The sequence below is a fragment of the Oncorhynchus gorbuscha genome, unplaced genomic scaffold, assembly GCF_021184085.1.
Source record: "Oncorhynchus gorbuscha isolate QuinsamMale2020 ecotype Even-year unplaced genomic scaffold, OgorEven_v1.0 Un_scaffold_2299, whole genome shotgun sequence".
Taxonomy (NCBI): domain Eukaryota; kingdom Metazoa; phylum Chordata; class Actinopteri; order Salmoniformes; family Salmonidae; genus Oncorhynchus; species Oncorhynchus gorbuscha.
Genome location: NW_025746850.1, coordinates 45,001 through 62,041, shown reverse-complemented (window position 1 = coordinate 62,041; position 17,041 = coordinate 45,001). Strand labels below are relative to the sequence as shown.

Below are 17,041 nucleotides of genomic sequence, written 5' to 3'. Positions count from 1 at the left end.
AGAAAGAGAGAGAAATGGAAAGGAGAGGAGAGAGAAAGGGAGAGAGAAATGGAAAGGAGAGGAGAGAAAATGGAAGGGAGAAGGATCAGAGAAAGGGAGAACCAAATGGAAAGGACCTCCAGGAGAGAGAAATGGAAAGGAGAGGAGAGAGAAATGGAAAGGAGAAGGAGAGAGAAAGAGAGAAAGGAGAAGGAGAGAGAAATGGAAAGGAGAGGAGAGAGAAATGGAAAGGAGAGGAGAGAGAAAGGGAAAGGCGAAGGAGAGGAGAGAGAAAGAGAGAGAAATGGAAAGGAGAGGAGAGAGAAAGAGAGAGAAATGGAAAGGAGGAGAGGAGAGAGAAAGAGAGAGAAATGGAAAGGAGAGGAGAGAGAAAGGAAAGGCGAAGGAGAGGAGAGAGAAAGAGAGAGAAATGGAAAGGAGAGGAGAGAGAAAGGGAGAGAGAAATGGAAAGGAGAGGAGAGAGAAAGAGAGAGAGAAATGGAAAGGAGAGGAGAGAGAAATGGAAAGGAGAGGAGAGGAGAGAGAAAGAGAGAGAGAAATGGAAAGGAGAGGAGAGAGAAATGGAGAGAGAGAATGGAAAGGAGAGGAGAGAGAAAGAGAGAGAGAAAATGGAAAGGAGAGGAGAGAGAAAAGAGAGAGAGAAATGGAAAGGAGAGGAGAGAGAAAGAGAGAGAGAAATGGAAAGGAGAGGAGAGAGAAAGAGAGAGAGAAATGGAAATGGGAGAGGAGAGAGAAAGAGAGAGAAATGGAAAGGAGAGGAGAGAGAAAGGGAAAGGCGAAGGAGAGGAGAGAGAAAGAGAGAGAAATGGAAAGGAGAGGAGAGAGAAAGAGAGAGAGAAATGGAAAGGAGAGGAGAGAGAAAGAGAGAGAGAAATGGAAAGGAGAGGAGAGAGAAAGGGAAAGGCGAAGGAGAGGAGAGAGAAAGAGAGAGAAATGGAAAGGAGAGGAGAGAGAAAGAGAGAGAGAAATGGAAAGGAGAGGAGAGAGAAAGAGAGAGAGAAATGGAAAGGAGAGGAGAGAGAAATGGAAAGGCAAAGGAGAGGAGAGAGAAAGAGAGAGAGAAATGGAAAGGAGAGGAGAGAGAAAGAGAGAGAGAAATGGAAAGGAGAGGAGAGAGAAAGAGAGAGAGAAATGGAAAGGAGAGGAGAGAGAAAGAGAGAGAGAAATGGAAAGGAGAGGAGAGAGAAAGAGAGAGAGAAATGGAAAGGAGAGGAGAGAGAAAGAGAGAGAGAAATGGAAAGGAGAGGAGAGAGAAAGAGAGAGAGAAATGGAAAGGAGAGGAGAGAGAAAGGGAAAGGCGAAGGAGAGGAGAGAGAAAGAGAGAGAAATGGAAAGGAGAGGAGAGAGAAAGAGAGAGAGAAATGGAAAGGAGAGGAGAGAGAAAGAGAGAGAGAAATGGAAAGGAGAGGAGAGAGAAATGGAAAGGAGAGGAGAGAGAAAGGGAAAGGAGGAAAAGATGGGGGGAAGAAAACGTGTTGAATCAAACAGATCAGGAGTCAACGGTCTCTTCTGATCTAACCACAAGCCCAAAAGCACTCCACGGATCCTACCCCCCCCCCCCCCCCCCACACACACACACTCGTTAACAGAACAGTAAGCTCCAGAACCAAGTTATTCAGATGTTTTCAGATGAGTCTACATGCCATGCTATGGCCCTCCTTAAAGATCCACCACATGGGACAGGACCAGCTAGACAGACAGGGCCTGCCATGGGACAGGACCAGCTAGACAGACAGGGCCTGCCATGAGACAGGACCAGCTAGACAGACAGGGCCTGCCATGGAACAGGACCAGCTAGACAGACAGGGCCTGCCATGAGACAGGACCAGCTAGACAGACAGGGCCTGCCATGGGACAGGACCAGCTAGACAGACAGGGCCTGCCATGGGACAGGACCAGCTAGACAGACAGGGCCTGCCATGGGACAGGACCAGCTAGACAGACAGGGCCTGCCATGGGACAGGACCAGCTAGACAGACAGGGCCTGCCATGGGACAGGACCAGCTAGACAGACAGGGCCTGCCATGGAACAGGACCAGCTAGACAGACAGGGCCTGCCATGGGACAGGACCAGCTAGACAGACAGGGCCTGCCATGGGACAGGATCAGCTAGACAGACAGGGCCTGCCATGGGACAGGACCAGCTAGACAGACAGGGCCTGCCATGAGACAGGACCAGCTAGACAGACAGGGCCTGCCATGGGACAGGACCAGCTAGACAGACAGGGCCTGCCATGGGACAGGACCAGCTAGACAGACAGGGCCTGCCATGGGACAGGACCAGCTAGACAGACAGGGCCTGCCATGAGACAGGACCAGCTAGACAGACAGGGCCTGCCATGGGACAGGACCAGCTAGACAGACAGGGCCTGCCATGGGACAGGACCAGCTAGACAGACAGGGCCTGCCATGGGACAGGACCAGCTAGACAGACAGGGCCTGCCATGGGACAGGACCAGCTAGACAGACAGGGCCTGCCATGGGACAGGACCAGCTAGACAGACAGGGCCTGCCATGGGACAGGACCAGCTAGACAGACAGAGTCTTCAGAAGGTACTCACACCCCTCCACTTTATCAAAATGTTGTTTTACAGCATGAATTTAAAATGGATTCAATTTAGATTGTTTTGGTCACTACACAAAATAATGTCAAAGCGGAATTATGTTTTTCAACATTTTTACAAACAAATGAAAAATGAGAAGCTGAAATGTCTGGAGTCAATAAGTATTAAACCCATTTGTTATGTCAAGCCTAAAGTTCAGGAGTAAACATGTGATTAACAAGTCACATAGTAAGTTGGATGGATTCACTCTCTGTCTGAAATACTAGTGTTCAACATGATTTTGTAATAACTACCTCATCTCTGTAACCCACACATACAATTATCTATAAGGTCCCTCAGTCGAGCTGTGAATTGCAAACACAGATTCAACCACAAAGACCAGGGAAGTTTCCCAGTGCCTCACAAAGAAGGACACCTATTGGTAGATGGGTAAATAAAAGCAGACATTAAATATCCCTTTGAAGATGGTGAAGTTATTAATAACAGTTTGGATGGTGTATCAATACACCCAGTCACTTCAACGATACAGGCGTCCTTCCTAACTCAGTTGCCGGAGAGGAAGGAAACCTCTCAGGGATTTCACCATGAGGTCAATGGTGACTTTAAAACAGTTACAGAGTTTATTGGCTGTGATGGGAGAAAACTGAGGATGGATCAACAACGTAGCTACTCCACAATACGAATCCTAAGCGACAGACTGCTTTACCAAGAAGACAGTGAATGTTCCTGAGTGGCCAAGTCACAGGTAAATACACTGAGATATTTATTACATTTAGTTATTCAACAACGACAAGTAGGACGTCTTGGAAAGTCCGTTTTTACTTCTATATTTTGCAACTGGAAGTGGGATACCCTCCCAGAAACGGCCCTTCAATCAACACGTGGGGAGGAGAGAGGAGTGGAGGAAGAGAGAGGAGGAGAGAGGAGTGGAGGAAGAGAGGGGAGGAAGAGAGAGGGGAGGAGAGAGGAGTGGAGGAAGAGAGAGGGAAGAGAGAGGGGAGGAAGAGAGAGGGGAGGAAGAGAGAGGTGAGGAGGGTGGGAGAGAGGAGGAAGAGAGGGGAGGAGAGAGGAGTGGAGGAAGAGAGGGGAAGAGAGAGGAGTGGAGGAAGAGAGAGGAGGAGAGAGGAGTGGAAGAAGAGAGAGGGGAGGAAGAGAGAGGGGAGGAGAGAGGAGTGGAGGAGAGAGGAGTGGAGGAAGAGAGAGGGGAGGAGAGAGGAGTGGAGGAAGAGAGAGGGGAGGAGAGAGGAGTGGAGGAAGAGAGAGGGAGGAGAGGAGGAGTAGAGGAAGAGAGGGGAGTGGAGGAAGAGAGAGGGAGGAAGAGAGAGGGGAGGAGATAGGAGTGGAGGAAGAGAGAGGAGAGGAAGAGAGAGGGGAGGAGAGAGGAGTGAAGGAAGAGAGAGGAGGAGAGAGGAGTGGAGGAAGAGAGAGGGGAGGAGAGAGAAGTGGAGGAAGAGAGAGGAGGAGAGAGGAGTGAAGGAAGAGAGAGGGGAGGAAGAGAGAGGGGAGGAAGAGAGAGGGGAGGGAGGATAGGAGAGAGGAGGAAGAGAGGGAGGAGAGAGGAGTGGAGGAAGAGAGGGAGGGGAGAGAGGGAGTGGAGGAAGAGAGAGGGGAGGAGAGAGGAGTGGAGGAAGAGAGGGGGAGGAGAGAGGAGTGGAGGAAGAGAGAGGGGGGGAGGATAGGAGAGAGGAGGAAGAGAGGGGAGGAGAGAGGAGTGGAGGAGAGAGGAGTGGAGGAAGAGAGAGGGAGGAGAGAGGAGTGGAGGAAGAGAGAGGAGGAGAGAGTAGTGGAGGAAGAGAGGGGGAGGAGAGAGGAGTGGAGGAAGAGAGAGGGGAGGAAGAGAGGGGGAGGAGGATAGGAGAGAGGAGGAAGAGAGGGGAGGAGAGAGGAGTGGAGGAAGAGAGGGGAGGAGAGAGTAGTGGAGGAAGAGAGAGGGGGAGGAGAGAGTAGTGGAGGAAGAGAGAGGGGAGGAAGAGAGAGTAGTGGAGGAAAAGAGAGTAGTGGAGGAAGAGAGAGGGAGAAGAGAGGAGTGGAGGAAGAGAGGGAGTGGAGGAAGAGAGGGGAGAAGAGAGGAGTGGAGGAAGAGAGAGGGGAGGAAGAGAGGGGAGGAGAGAGGAGTGGAGGAAGAGAGGGAGGAGAGAGGAGTGGAGGAGAGAGGAGTGGAGGAAGAGAGGGGAGGAGAGAGGAGTGGAGGAGAGAGGAGTGGAGGAAGAGAGAGGAGAGGAGAGAGGAGTGGAGGAAGGAGTGGAGGAGAGAGGAGTGGAGGAGAGAGGAGTGGAGGAAGAGAGGGGAGGAGAGAGGAGTGGAGGAGAGAGGGGAGGAGAGAGGAGTGGAGGAAGAGAGGGGAGGAGAGAGGAGTGGAGGAGAGAGGGGAGGAGAGAGGAGTGGAGGAAGAGAGGGGAGGAGAGAGGAGTGGAGGAGAGAGGGGAGGAGAGAGGGAGGAAGAGAGGGGAGGAGAGAGGAGTGGGGGAGAGAGGGGAGGAGAGAGGAGTGGAGGAGAGAGGGGAGGAGAGAGGTGGAGGAAGAGAGGGGAGGAGAGAGGAGGGAGGAAGAGAGGGGAGGAGAGAGGAGTGGAGGAGAGAGGGGAGGAGAGAGGAGTGGAGGAGAGAGGGGAGTGGGGGAAGAGAGGGGAGGAGAGAGGAGTGGAGGAAGAGAGGGGAGGAGAGAGGAGTGGGGGAAGAGAGGGGGGAGGAGAGAGGAGTGGAGGAGAGAGGGGAGGAGAGAGGGAGTGGAGGAAGAGAGGGAGGAGAGAGGAGTGGAGGAGAGAGGGGAGGAGAGAGGAGTGGAGGAGAGAGGAGTGGAGGAAGAGAGAGTGGAGGAGAGAGGAGTGGAGGAAGAGAGGGGGGAGAGAGGGAGTGGAGGAAGAGAGGGAGGAGAGAGGGTGGAGGAGAGAGGGGAGGAGAGAGGAGTGGAGGAGAGAGGAGTGGAGGAAGAGAGAGTGGAGGAGAGAGAGGGAGTGGAGGAAGAGAGGGGAGGAGAGAGGGTGGAGGAAGAGAGAGGAGAGGAGAGAGGAGTGGAGGAGAGAGGAGTGGAGGAAGAGAGAGGAGAGGAGAGAGGAGTGGAGGAAGAGAGAGGAGAGGAGAGAGGAGTGGAGGAAGAGAGAGGAGAGGGAGAGAGGAGTGGAGGAGAGAGGAGTGGAGGAGAGAGGAGTGGAGGAGAGAGGAGTGGAGGAAGAGAGAGGAGAGGAGAGAGGAGGGGAGGAAGAGAGGAGGGGAGGAAGAGAGGAGAGGGAGAGAGGAGTGGAGGAGAGAGGGAGTGGGGGAAGAGAGAGGGGAGGAGAGAGGAGTGGAGGAAGAGAGAGTGGAGGAAGAGAGAGGAGAGGAGAGAGGAGTGGAGGAAGAGAGAGGAGAGGAGAGAGGAGTGGAGGAGAGAGGAGTGGAGGAGAGAGGAGTGGAGGAGAGAGGAGTGGAGGAAGAGAGAGGAGAGGAGAGAGGAGGGGAGGAAGAGAGGAGGGAGGAAGAGAGAGGAGAGGAGAGAGAGGGAGTGGAGGAGAGAGGAGTGGGGGAAGAGAGAGGGGAGGAGAGAGGAGTGGAGGAAGAGAGAGGGAGGAGAGAGGAGTGGAGGAAGAGAGGGGAGGAGAGAGGAGTGGAGGAAGAGAGAGGGGAGGAGAGAGGAGTGGAGGAGAGAGGGAGTGGGGGAAGAGAGAGGAGAGGAGAGGAGTGGAGGAAGAGAGAGTGGAGGAAGAGAGAGGGGGAGAAGAGAGGAGTGGGGGAAGAGAGGGAGGAGAGAGGAGTGGAGGAAGAGAGGAGTGGAGGAAGAGAGGGGGAGAAGAGAGAGGGGAGGAGAGAGGAGTGGGGGAAGAGAGGGGAGGAGAGAGGGAGTGGAGGAAGAGAGGAGTGGAGGAAGAGAGAGGGGAGAAGAGAGAGGTGAGGAGGATAGGAGAGAGGAGGAAGAGAGGGGAGGAGAGAGGGTGGAGGAAGAGAGGGGAGGAAGAGAGGGGGAGGAGAGAGGAGTGGAGGAAGAGAGAGGGGAGGAAGAGAGTAGTGGAGGAAGAGAGAGGGGAGGAAGAGAGAGGGGAGGAAGAGAGAGGGGAGGAAGAGAGTAGTGGAGGAAGAGAGAGGGGAGGAAGAGAGAGGGGAGGAAGAGAGTAGTGGAGGAAGAGAGGGGAGGAAGAGAGAGGGGAGGAGAGAGGAGTGGAGGAAGAGAGAGTGGAGGAAGCGAGAGAGGGGAGGAGAGAGGAGTGGAGGAGAGAGGAGTGGAGGAGAGAGGAGTGGAGGAGAGAGGAGGGAGGAAGAGAGAGGAGAGGAGAGAGGGAGTGGAGGAAGAGAGGAGGGGAGGAAGAGAGAGGAGAGGAGAGAGGGAGGGAGGAAGAGAGAGAGAGGAGAGAGGAGTGGAGGAAGAGAGAGGAGAGGAGAGAGGAGTGGAGGAGAGAGGGAGTGGAGGAGAGAGGGAGTGGAGGAAGAGAGAGGAGAGGAGAGAGGAGTGGAGGAAGAGAGAGGAGAGGAGAGAGGAGTGGAGGAAGAGAGAGGAGAGGAGAGAGGAGTGGAGGAGAGAGGAGTGGAGGAGAGAGGAGTGGAGGAGAGAGGAGTGGAGGAAGAGAGAGGAGAGGAGAGAGGAGGGGAGGAAGAGAGGAGGGGAGGAAGAGAGAGGAGAGGAGAGAGGAGTGGAGGAAGAGAGAGGAGAGGAGAGAGGAGTGGAGGAAGAGAGAGGAGAGGAGAGAGGAGTGGAGGAAGAGAGGAGGGGAGGAAGAGAGAGGAGAGGAGAGAGGAGTGGAGGAAGAGAGAGGAGAGGAGAGAGGAGTGGAGGAAGAGAGAGGAGAGGAGAGAGAGTGGAGGAGAGGAGGAGGAGTGGAGGAGAGAGGAGTGGAGGAAGAGAGAGGAGAGGAGAGAGGGGAGTGGAGGAAGAGAGAGGAGAGGAGAGAGGTGGGAGGAAGAGAGAGGGAGAGGAGAGAGGGAGGGAGGAGAGAGGAGTGGAGGAGAGAGGAGTGGAGGAAGAGAGGAGTGGAGGAGAGAGGAGTGGAGGAAGAGAGAGGAGAGGAGAGAGGAGTGGAGGAAGAGAGGAGGGGAGGAGAGAGGAGGGGAGGAGAGAGGAGTGGAGGAGAGAGGAGTGGAGGAGAGAGGAGTGGAGGAGAGAGGAGTGGAGGAAGAGAGAGGAGAGGAGAGAGGAGTGGAGGAAGAGAGGAGGGGAGGAGAGAGGAGGGGAGGAAGAGAGAGGAGAGGAGAGAGGAGTAGAGGAGAGAGGAGTGGAGGAGAGAGGAGTGGAGGAGAGAGGAGTGGAGGAGAGAGGAGTGGAGGAGAGAGGAGTGGAGGAGAGAGGAGGGGAGGAGAGAGGAGTGGAGGAGAGAGGAGTGGAGGAGAGAGGAGTGGAGGAGAGAGGGGAGGAAGAGAGAGGAGTGGAGGAGAGAGGAGTGGAGGAGAGAGGGGAGGAAGAGAGAGGAGAGGAGAGAGGAGTGGAGGAGAGAGGAGTGGAGGAGAGAGGAGGGGAGGAAGAGAGAGGAGAGGAGAGAGGGAGGGAGAGAGAGAGGAGTGGAGGAGAGAGGAGTGGAGGAGAGAGGAGGGGAGGAGAGAGGAGTGGAGGAGAGAGGAGTGGAGGAGAGAGGAGTAGAGGAGAGAGGAGTGGAGGAGAGAGGAGTGGAGGAGAGAGGAGTGGAGGAGAGAGGAGTGGAGGAGAGAGGAGTGGAGGAGAGAGGAGTGGAGGAGAGAGGGGAGGAAGAGAGAGGAGTGGAGGAGAGAGGAGTGGAGGAGAGAGGGGAGGAAGAGAGAGGAGAGGAGAGAGGAGTGGAGGAGAGAGGAGTGGAGGAGAGAGGAGGGGAGGAAGAGAGAGGAGAGGAGAGAGGAGTGGAGGAGAGAGGAGTGGAGGAGAGAGGAGTGGAGGAGAGAGGAGGGGAGGAGAGAGGAGTGGAGGAGAGAGGAGGGAGGAAGAGAGAGGAGAGGAGAGAGGAGTGGAGGAAGAGAGGAGGGAGGAGAGAGGAGGGGAGGAAGAGAGGAGTGGAGGAGAGAGGAGGGGAGGAAGAGAGAGGAGGAGAGAGAGGAGTGGAGGAAGAGAGGAGGGGAGGAGAGAGGAGGGGGAGGAAGAGAGAGGAGAGGAGAGAGGAGTGGAGGAAGAGAGAGTGGAGGAAGAGAGAGTGGAGGAAGCGAGAGGGGAGGAGAGAGAGGAGTGGAGGAGAGAGGGAGGGAGGAGAGAGGAGGGGAGGAAGAGAGAGGAGAGGAGAGAGGAGGGAGGAAGAGAGGAGGGAGGAGAGAGGAGGGGAGGAAGAGAGAGGAGAGGAGAGAGGGAGTGGAGGAGAGAGGAGGGGAGGAAGAGAGAGGAGAGGAGAGAGGAGTGGAGGAAGAGAGGAGGGGAGGAGAGAGGAGGGGAGGAAGAGAGAGGAGAGGAGAGAGGAGTGGAGGAAGAGAGAGTGGAGGAAGAGAGAGGAGGAAGCGAGAGGGGAGGAGAGAGGAGTGGAGGAGAGAGGGGAGGAAGAGAGAGGAGTGGAGGAGAGAGGAGTGGAGGAGAGAGGGGAGGAAGAGAGAGGAGAGGAGAGAGGAGGGAGGAGAGAGGAGTGGAGGAGAGAGGAGGGGAGGAAGAGAGAGGAGAGGAGAGAGGAGTGGAGGAGAGAGGAGTGGAGGAGAGAGGAGGGAGGAGAGAGGAGGGGAGGAGAGAGGAGTGGAGGAGAGAGGGAGGGGAGGAAGAGAGAGGAGAGGAGAGAGGAGTGGAGGAAGAGAGGAGGGGAGGAGAGAGGAGGGAGGAAGAGAGAGGAGAGGAGAGAGGAGTGGAGGAAGAGAGAGTGGAGGAAGAGAGAGTGGAGGAAGCGAGAGGGGAGGAGAGAGGAGTGGAGGAGAGAGGAGTGGAGGAGAGAGGAGTGGAGGAGAGAGGAGGGGAGGAAGAGAGAGGAGAGGAGAGAGGAGTGGAGGAAGAGAGGAGGGGAGGAGAGAGGAGGGGAGGAAGAGAGAGGAGAGGAGAGAGGAGTGGAGGAAGAGAGAGTGGAGGAAGAGAGAGTGGAGGAAGCGAGAGGGGAGGAGAGAGGAGTGGAGGAAGAGAGTAGTGGAGGAGAGAGGAGTGGAGGAGAGAGGAGTGGAGGAGAGAGGGGAGGAAGAGAGAGGAGTGGAGGAGAGAGGAGTGGAGGAGAGAGGGGAGGAAGAGAGAGGAGAGGAGAGAGGAGTGGAGGAGAGAGGAGTGGAGGAGAGAGGGGAGGAAGAGAGAGGAGTGGAGGAGAGAGGAGTGGAGGAGAGAGGGGAGGAGAGAGGAGTGGAGGAGAGAGGGGAGGAAGAGAGAGGAGAGGAGAGAGGAGGGGAGGAGAGAGGAGTGGAGGAGAGAGGAGGGGAGGAAGAGAGAGGAGAGGAGAGAGGAGTGGAGGAAGAGAGGAGGGGAGGAGAGAGGAGGGGAGGAAGAGAGAGGAGAGGAGAGAGGAGTGGAGGAAGAGAGAGTGGAGGAAGAGAGAGTGGAGGAAGCGAGAGGGGAGGAGAGAGGAGTGGAGGAAGAGAGTAGTGGAGGAAGAGAGAGGGGAGGAGAGAGGAGTGGAGGAAGTGTTTACCCAAACTACATTTTGTCCATGTCATTGAGTGATGCTACAAGGTGTTTCTGGGGACGTATCCGGGGGTGAATTCTTCTCTCTCTGATACTACCAGTATTATTGTGTCGGCTGCGTCCATCCTGCTGCCTCACTACCTGTCTACTATCTGATTATTTACAGGGGGGGTGGCTGGGCTGGAGCTGTGCAATATCAATCTGGCTCAAGGTGTGTGTTTGTGGAAAACAGGGTGCGGTGACAGTGTGTGTGTGTGTGTGTGTGTGTGTGTGTGTGTGTGTGTGTGTGTGTGTGTGTGTGTGTGTGTGTGTGTGTGTGTGTGTGTGTGTGTGTGTGTGTGTGTGTGTGTGTGTGTGTGTGTGTGTGTGTGTGTGTGTGTGTGTGTGTGTGTGTTTTCCGGTAAACAACGTATCCAGCTAAGGCTACTTTATCAGCAGTGGGGAAAAACCCTTCAGATTGACACAATGATGTTCAGCATGTCACTCCTACAGGGGTAGAAGATATGGAGGGATGAGGGAGAGAGAGATGGAGGGAGACAAGGAGGGATGGATGGGATGGAGAGAGAGAGGGAGGGAGAGAGAGATAGAGGGAGGGATGAGAGAAGGGATAGAGGGAGAGAGGAAGAGGTGAGAGGAGAGGGATGGAGGAAGGGAGGCATATGCAACAAACAGAGATGGAGAGAGAGAGAGAGAGAGAGAGAGAGGGGGAGAGAGGGGGGGAGAAGAGAGAGAAACAGAGAGAGGAGAGATGTCTCGATAGGAGGAGCAGTAAAATCCTTAATCCCTCCACCCTGGTGTTGCTTTCTCCCCTCTCTCTCCCTCTCTCCCCCTCTCTTCTCCCCTCTCTCTCTCCCTCTATGTCCCCCTCTCTTCTCCCCCTCTCTCTCTTATCCCCTCTCTCTCCCTCTCTCTTATCCCCCTCTCTCTCCCTCTCTCTTCTCCCCTCTCTCTCCCTCTATGTCCCCCTCTCTTCTCCCTCTCTCTATCCCCCTCTCTCTCCCTCTCTCTTCTCCCCCTCTCTCTCTCCCTCTATGTCCCTCTCTCTTCTCCCCCTTCTCTGTCTTCTCCCCCTCTCTCTCCTCCCCTCTCTCTCTCTTCTCCCTGCTCTCTCTCCCCCCTCTCTCTTCTCCCTCTTCTCTCTCGCTCTTATCCCCTCTCTCTCTTCTCCCCCTCTCTCGCTCTTATCCCTTCTCTCTCTTCTCCCCCTCTCTCTCTCCCTCTATGTCCCTCTCTCTTCTCCCCCTCTCTCTCTTATCCCCCTCTCTCTCCCTCTCTTATCCCCCTCTCTCTCCCTCTCTCTTCTCCCCTCTCTCTCCCTCTATGTCCCCCTCTCTTCTCCCTCTCTCTCTTATCCCCCTCTCTCTCCCTCTCTCTCTCCCCCTCTCTCTCTCCCTCTATGTCCCTCTCTCTTCTCCCCCTTCTCTGTCTTCTCCCCCTCTCTCTCTCCTCCCCTCTCTCTCTCTTCTCCCTGCTCTCTCTATCCCCCCTCTCTCTCTTCTCCCCCTCCCCTCTTATCCCCTCTCTCTTTCTCCCCCTCTCTCGCTCTTATCCCTTCTCTCTCTCTCTCCCCCTCTCTCCCTCTATGTCCCTCTCTCTTCTCCCCCTCCTTCCCTCTCTCTCTTCTCCCTCTCTCTCTCCTCCCCTCTCTCTCTTCTCCCCCTCTCCCCCCCCTCTCTCTCCTCCCACTCTATATCTCCCCTCCCCCTTTCTATCTCTCCTCCCCTCTCTCTCTCTCTCCTCCCCTCTCTCTTTTCTTCCCTTTTTCCAAAGCCCGCTCTGTTGTGAAGATAAATTGTTTAGTAGCAGTAACAGAATGCTAGACCGCATCCCAAATGGCACCCTATGCCCTATAAAGTGCACTACTTTGGACAGGAGCCCTAGGGGAGATCTGGTCAAAAGTAGTGCACAATGTAGGGAATAGGGTAATTTCTGCCGCAGTCCTATTCTGTTATTTCAGTTCAGGACTCAATGGAACCGAGCCCCTTGGCTCAGACACCTGTCTGTTTCATGTCTATACAAGGTTACCCACCAGCCAACGCTTTCCAACCACACCAATCAGCCTGTATGGAAGCCAAAAGATCACACTTTAGAGTGTGTGAGTCTGTGTGTGAATGTTGGGTTAAGTGTGTGTGTGTTGTGTTCTCAGTGCATGTGTGTGTTGTGTTCTCAGTGTGTGTGTGTTGTGTTCTCAGTGTGTGTGTGTGTTGTGTTCTCAGTGTGTGTGTGTGTTGTGTTCTCAGTGTGTGTGTGTGTTGTGTTCTCAGTGTGTGTGTGTTGTGTTCTCAGTGTGTGTGTGTGTTGTGTTCTCAGTGTGTGTGTGTGTTGTGTTCTCAGTGTGTGTGTGTGTTGTGTTCTCAGTGTGTGTGTGTGTTGTGTTCTCAGTGTGTGTGTGTTGTGTTCTCAGTGTGTGTGTGTGTTGTGTTCTCAGTGTGTGTGTGTGTTGTGTTCTCAGTGTGTGTGTGTTGTGTTCTCAGTGTGTGTGTGTTGTGTTCTCAGTGTGTGTGTGTGTTGTGTTCTCAGTGTGTGTGTGTGTTGTGTTCTCAGTGTGTGTGTGTTGTGTTCTCAGTGTGTGTGTGTTGTGTTCTCAGTGTGTGTGTGTTGTGTTCTCAGTGTGTGTGTGTTGTGTTCTCAGTGTGTGTGTTACCTCTTGCATTATTTTAAATGCCCCCCCCCCCCCCCCACACCAATCATCCACCTCTCCCCTTCTGCTGCATATCATTGAAGACCAGATATGTACTGGGGAAGGGGGGGCTATGCATGGCTGAGCACACTGTTCAATGTGAGCTGAGCAGGCTGGCTGGGCTCCCCCCCACTATCAGGCTGGCTGGGGGCTCCACCCCCCCAACACTGGTGGGACACTATCAGGCCTGGTTATCATTTCCCATGAAGACTCTCTTATCACTCTGGCCCAGAGAGGTCTCCCCTTCTCTCCCCCCCTCGCTCTCCCACCATCTATCCTCCTTCTCCCCCTTCTATCACCCTCTACTCCCACTCTCCCCCATTTCCTCCCCCCTTTTCATATCCACCAGCCAGCCCCTCGTATCGCCTCCCTCCCTCCTTCCGTAGCTACACAACATTCACTGCTTCAAAGATTCCACACCGTATCCCAAATGGAGCTCTATTCCTTATATAGTGCATTGGGCTCCATAAAAGTAGTGCGCACTACGTAGGGAATAGGGTGTCATTTGGGACACTACAGCCTCACACACACTTCCCCAACTCCGTGAGAGTTTGTGTGAAACGCTCAATTTGCCAAAACAGTTTTCCAGTGTAATTGGGCTTGGTACCTGTGTCCATGAGATAGCGTAGCCTCTTCTCCACGCGCGCCGCCCGGGCGTCGATGTGGCGCTGCTCGCTCTCCAGAGCAGACAGCTCCCCGACAACGTACTGACTGGTGTCTTTGAACGCCTTCTGGTAGAGGGAGAACAGAGAGAAGAGGGGGAGACAGAGGAGAAGAGAGAGAAGAGGGGGAGACAGAGGAGAAGAGAGAGAGAGAAGAGGGGGAGACGGAGGAGAAGAGAGAGAAGAGGGGGAGACGGAGGAGAAGAGAGAGAGAGAAGAGGGGAGACGGAGGAGAAGAGAGAGAAGATGGGGAGACAGAGATGAGAGAGAGAAGAGGGGAGACGGAGGAGAAGAGAGAGAAGAGGGGAGACGGAGGAGAAGAGAGAGAGAAGAAGAGGGGAGACGGAGGAGAAGAGAGAGAAGAGGGGGAGACAGAGGAGAAGAGAGAGAGAGAAGAGGGGGAGACGGAGGAGAAGAGAGAGAAGAGGGGGAGACAGAGAAGAGAGAGAGAGAAGAGGGGGAGACGGAGGAGAAAAGAGAGAGAAGAGGGGGAGACAGAGAAGAGAGAGAGAGAAGAGGGGGAGATGGAGGAGAAGAGAGAGAAGAGGGAGGACAGAGGACAGAGAGACAAACAGAATGAAAGACAGAGGACAGAGAGAAGAGGGGTTAGAATTCCTCATGAAACAGGAATCACATACAGCATCAAAACATTATAATTTATTAAACGAGGGAGAGAGAAGAAAGGGAGAGAGGAGGTTTTCTTTTAAACAGAAGTCTTTCATTAGAAGACTGAAAAGGCCCCACGATAATGGCCGCCTTGTTGTTGCTATTGTTCCCTTCTTCTTCTTGTTGTTGTTTTGGTCTCCCTCCCTCTTCAGAGAGTGGTGGCTAGAGATACACAGCAAAGCTTTACCAGAGAAGAAAGAGACTTTTATTTTAGCGTTTTAGTTCTAGTCGACACGCATGGAAACACTGTAGTCAGAAACACTGACTAGTTCCCTCCCGACACACGCTCCTCTACCCAAACCTTTTTCTCTTGTGATACACTATTATGCTCCCTCTTGTCCTAATTTACTCAATCTGTATGGATGGGGTCAGGGGTCAGCCCGACGTTTACCTCTGAGTCATTCACACTCGTCCCCATCGCCCTTATTTCAGCCCACATGTCTAGTGCAGGGCTCACCAACCCTGTTCCTGGAGAGAGACCCTCCTGTAGGTTTCAACTCCAACCCTGTTCCTGGAGAGAGACCCTCCTGTAGGTTTCAACTCCAACCCTGTTCCTGGAGAGAGACCCTCCTGTAGGTTTCAACTCCAACCCTGTTCCTGGAGAGAGACCCTCCTGTAGGTTTCAACTCCAACCCTGTTCCTGGAGAGAGACCCTCCTGTAGGTTTCAACTCCAACCCTGTTCCTGGAGAGAGACCCTCCTGTAGGTTTCAACTCCAACCCTGTTCCTGGAGAGATACCCTCCTGTAGGTTTTAACTCCAACCCCCCTGTAGGTTTGAATTCCAACCCTCCTGTAGGTTTTAATTCCAACCCTCCTGTAGGTTTTAACTCCAACCCTCCTGTAGGTTTTAATTCCAACCCTCCTGTAGGTTTTAACTCCAACCCTCCTGTAGGTTTTAATTCCAACCCTCCTGTAGGTTTTAACACCCAACTCTCCTGTAGGTTTTAACTCCAACCCTCCTGTAGGTTTTAACTCCAACCCTGTTCCTGGAGAGATACCCTCCTGTAGGTTTTAACTCCAACCCTCCTGTAGGTTTTAACTCCAACCCTGTTCCTGGAGAGATACCCTCCTGTAGGTTTTAACTCCAACCCTCCTGTAGGTTTTAACTCCAACCCTCCTGTAGGTTTTAATTCCAACCCTCCTGTAGGTTTTAACTCCAACCCTCCTGTAGGTTTTAATTCCAACCCTCCTGTAGGTTTTAACTCCAACCCTGTTCCTGGAGAGATACCCTCCTGTAGGTTTTAACTCCAACCCTCCTGTAGGTTTTAACTCCAACCCTCCTGTAGGTTTTAACTCCAACCCTCCTGTAGGTTTTAATTCCAATCCTCCTGTAGGTTTTAACTCCAACCCTCCTGTAGGTTTTAACTCCAACCCTCCTGTAGGTTTTAACTCCAACCCTCCTGTAGGTTTTAACTCCAACCCTCCTGTAGGTTTTAACTCCAACCCTCCTGTAGGTATTAGAACCAGGTGTGTTAGACATCCAGGTTAACCAGCAACCAATCATATGTTAACAAAATAATCACCACATCTCGTCTTATTATCAGGTGAATGAATGGCTCGTAGAAGTAATCAACATGTAACAGCAACAACTAGGATGAGTTGATACTAGGATGGCCTACTCTCCTCCTCCTGCTCACTATTCCTTAGAGGATGAGTTGATACTAGGATGGCCTACTCTCCTCCTCCTGCTCACTATTCCTTAGAGGATGAGGTGATACTAGGAGGGCCTACTCTCCTCCTCCTGCTTACTATTCCTTAGAGGATGAGGTGATACTAGGATGGCCTACTCTCCTCCTCCTGCTCACTATTCCTTAGAGGATGAGGTGATACTAGGATGGCCTACTCTCCTCCTCCTGCTTACTATTCCTTAGAGGATGAGGTGATACTATGACTAGGATGGCCTACTCTCCTCCTCCTGCTCCTCCTCCTCCTGCTCACTATTCCTTAGAGGATGAGGTGATACTATGACTAGGATGGCCTACTCTCCTCCTCCTTCTCCTCCTCCTCCTCCTCCTGCTTACTATTCCTTAGAGGATGAGGTGGTACTATGACTAGGATGGTCTACTCTCCTCCTCCTCCTGCTTACTATTCCTTAGAGGATGAGGTGATACTATGACTAGGATGGCCTACTCTCCTCCTCCTGCTTACTATTCCTTAGAGGATGAGGTGATACTATGACTAGGATGGTCTACTCTCCTCCTCCTTCTCCTCCTGCTCACTATTCCTTAGAGGATGAGGTGATACTATGACTAGGATGGTCTACTCTCCTCCTCCTCCTCCTCCTGCTCACTATTCCTTAGAGGATGAGGTGATACTATGACTAGGATGGTCTACTCTCCTCCTCCTCCTCCTCCTGCTCACTATTCCTTAGAGGATGAGGTGATACTATGACTAGGATGGTCTACTCTCCTCCTCCTTCTCCTCCTCCTCCTGCTCACTATTCCTTAGAGGATGAGGTGATACTATGACTAGGATGGCCTACTCTCCTCCTCCTCCTCACTATTCCTTAGAGGATGAGGTGATACTATGACTAGGATGGTCTACTTTTCTCCTCCTCCTCCTGCTCACTATTCCTTAGAGGATGAGGTGATACTATGACTAGGATGGTCTACTCTCCTCCTCCTCCTCCTCCTCCTCCTGCTCACTATTCCTTAGAGGATGAGGTGATACTATGACTAGGATGGTCTACTCTCCTCCTCCTGCTCCTCCTCCTGCTTACTATTCCTTAGAGGATGAGGTGATACTATGACTAGGATGGTCTACTCTCCTTCTCCTCCTCCTTCTCCTCCTGCTCCTTCTCCTCCTCCTGCTTACTATTCCTTAGAGGATGAGGTGATACTATGACTAGGATGGCCTACTCTCCTCCTCCTTCTCCTCCTCCTGCTTACTATTCCTTAGAGGATGAGGTGATACTATGACTAGGATGGTCTACTCTCCTCCTCCTGCTCCTCCTCCTCCTGCTCACTATTCCTTAGAGGATGAGGTGATACTATGACTAGGATGGCCTACTCTCCTCCTCCTCCTGC

General features: G+C 53.4%; 1 protein-coding gene across 1 annotated transcript in view; it reads right to left on the bottom strand.

Moving 5' to 3' along the window:
* Nucleotides 1–13,178: 13,178 nt before the first annotated feature.
* Nucleotides 13,179–17,041, bottom strand: part of LOC124025594 (EH domain-binding protein 1-like) — a 48,387-nt gene continuing 44,524 nt past the window's right edge. The window contains exon 6 of the mRNA XM_046338955.1: nucleotides 13,179–13,418. Within this exon, the coding sequence (XP_046194911.1) occupies nucleotides 13,209–13,418 (210 nt within the window). The 3' untranslated portion in view covers nucleotides 13,179–13,208. The remainder of the gene's footprint in view (nucleotides 13,419–17,041) is intronic.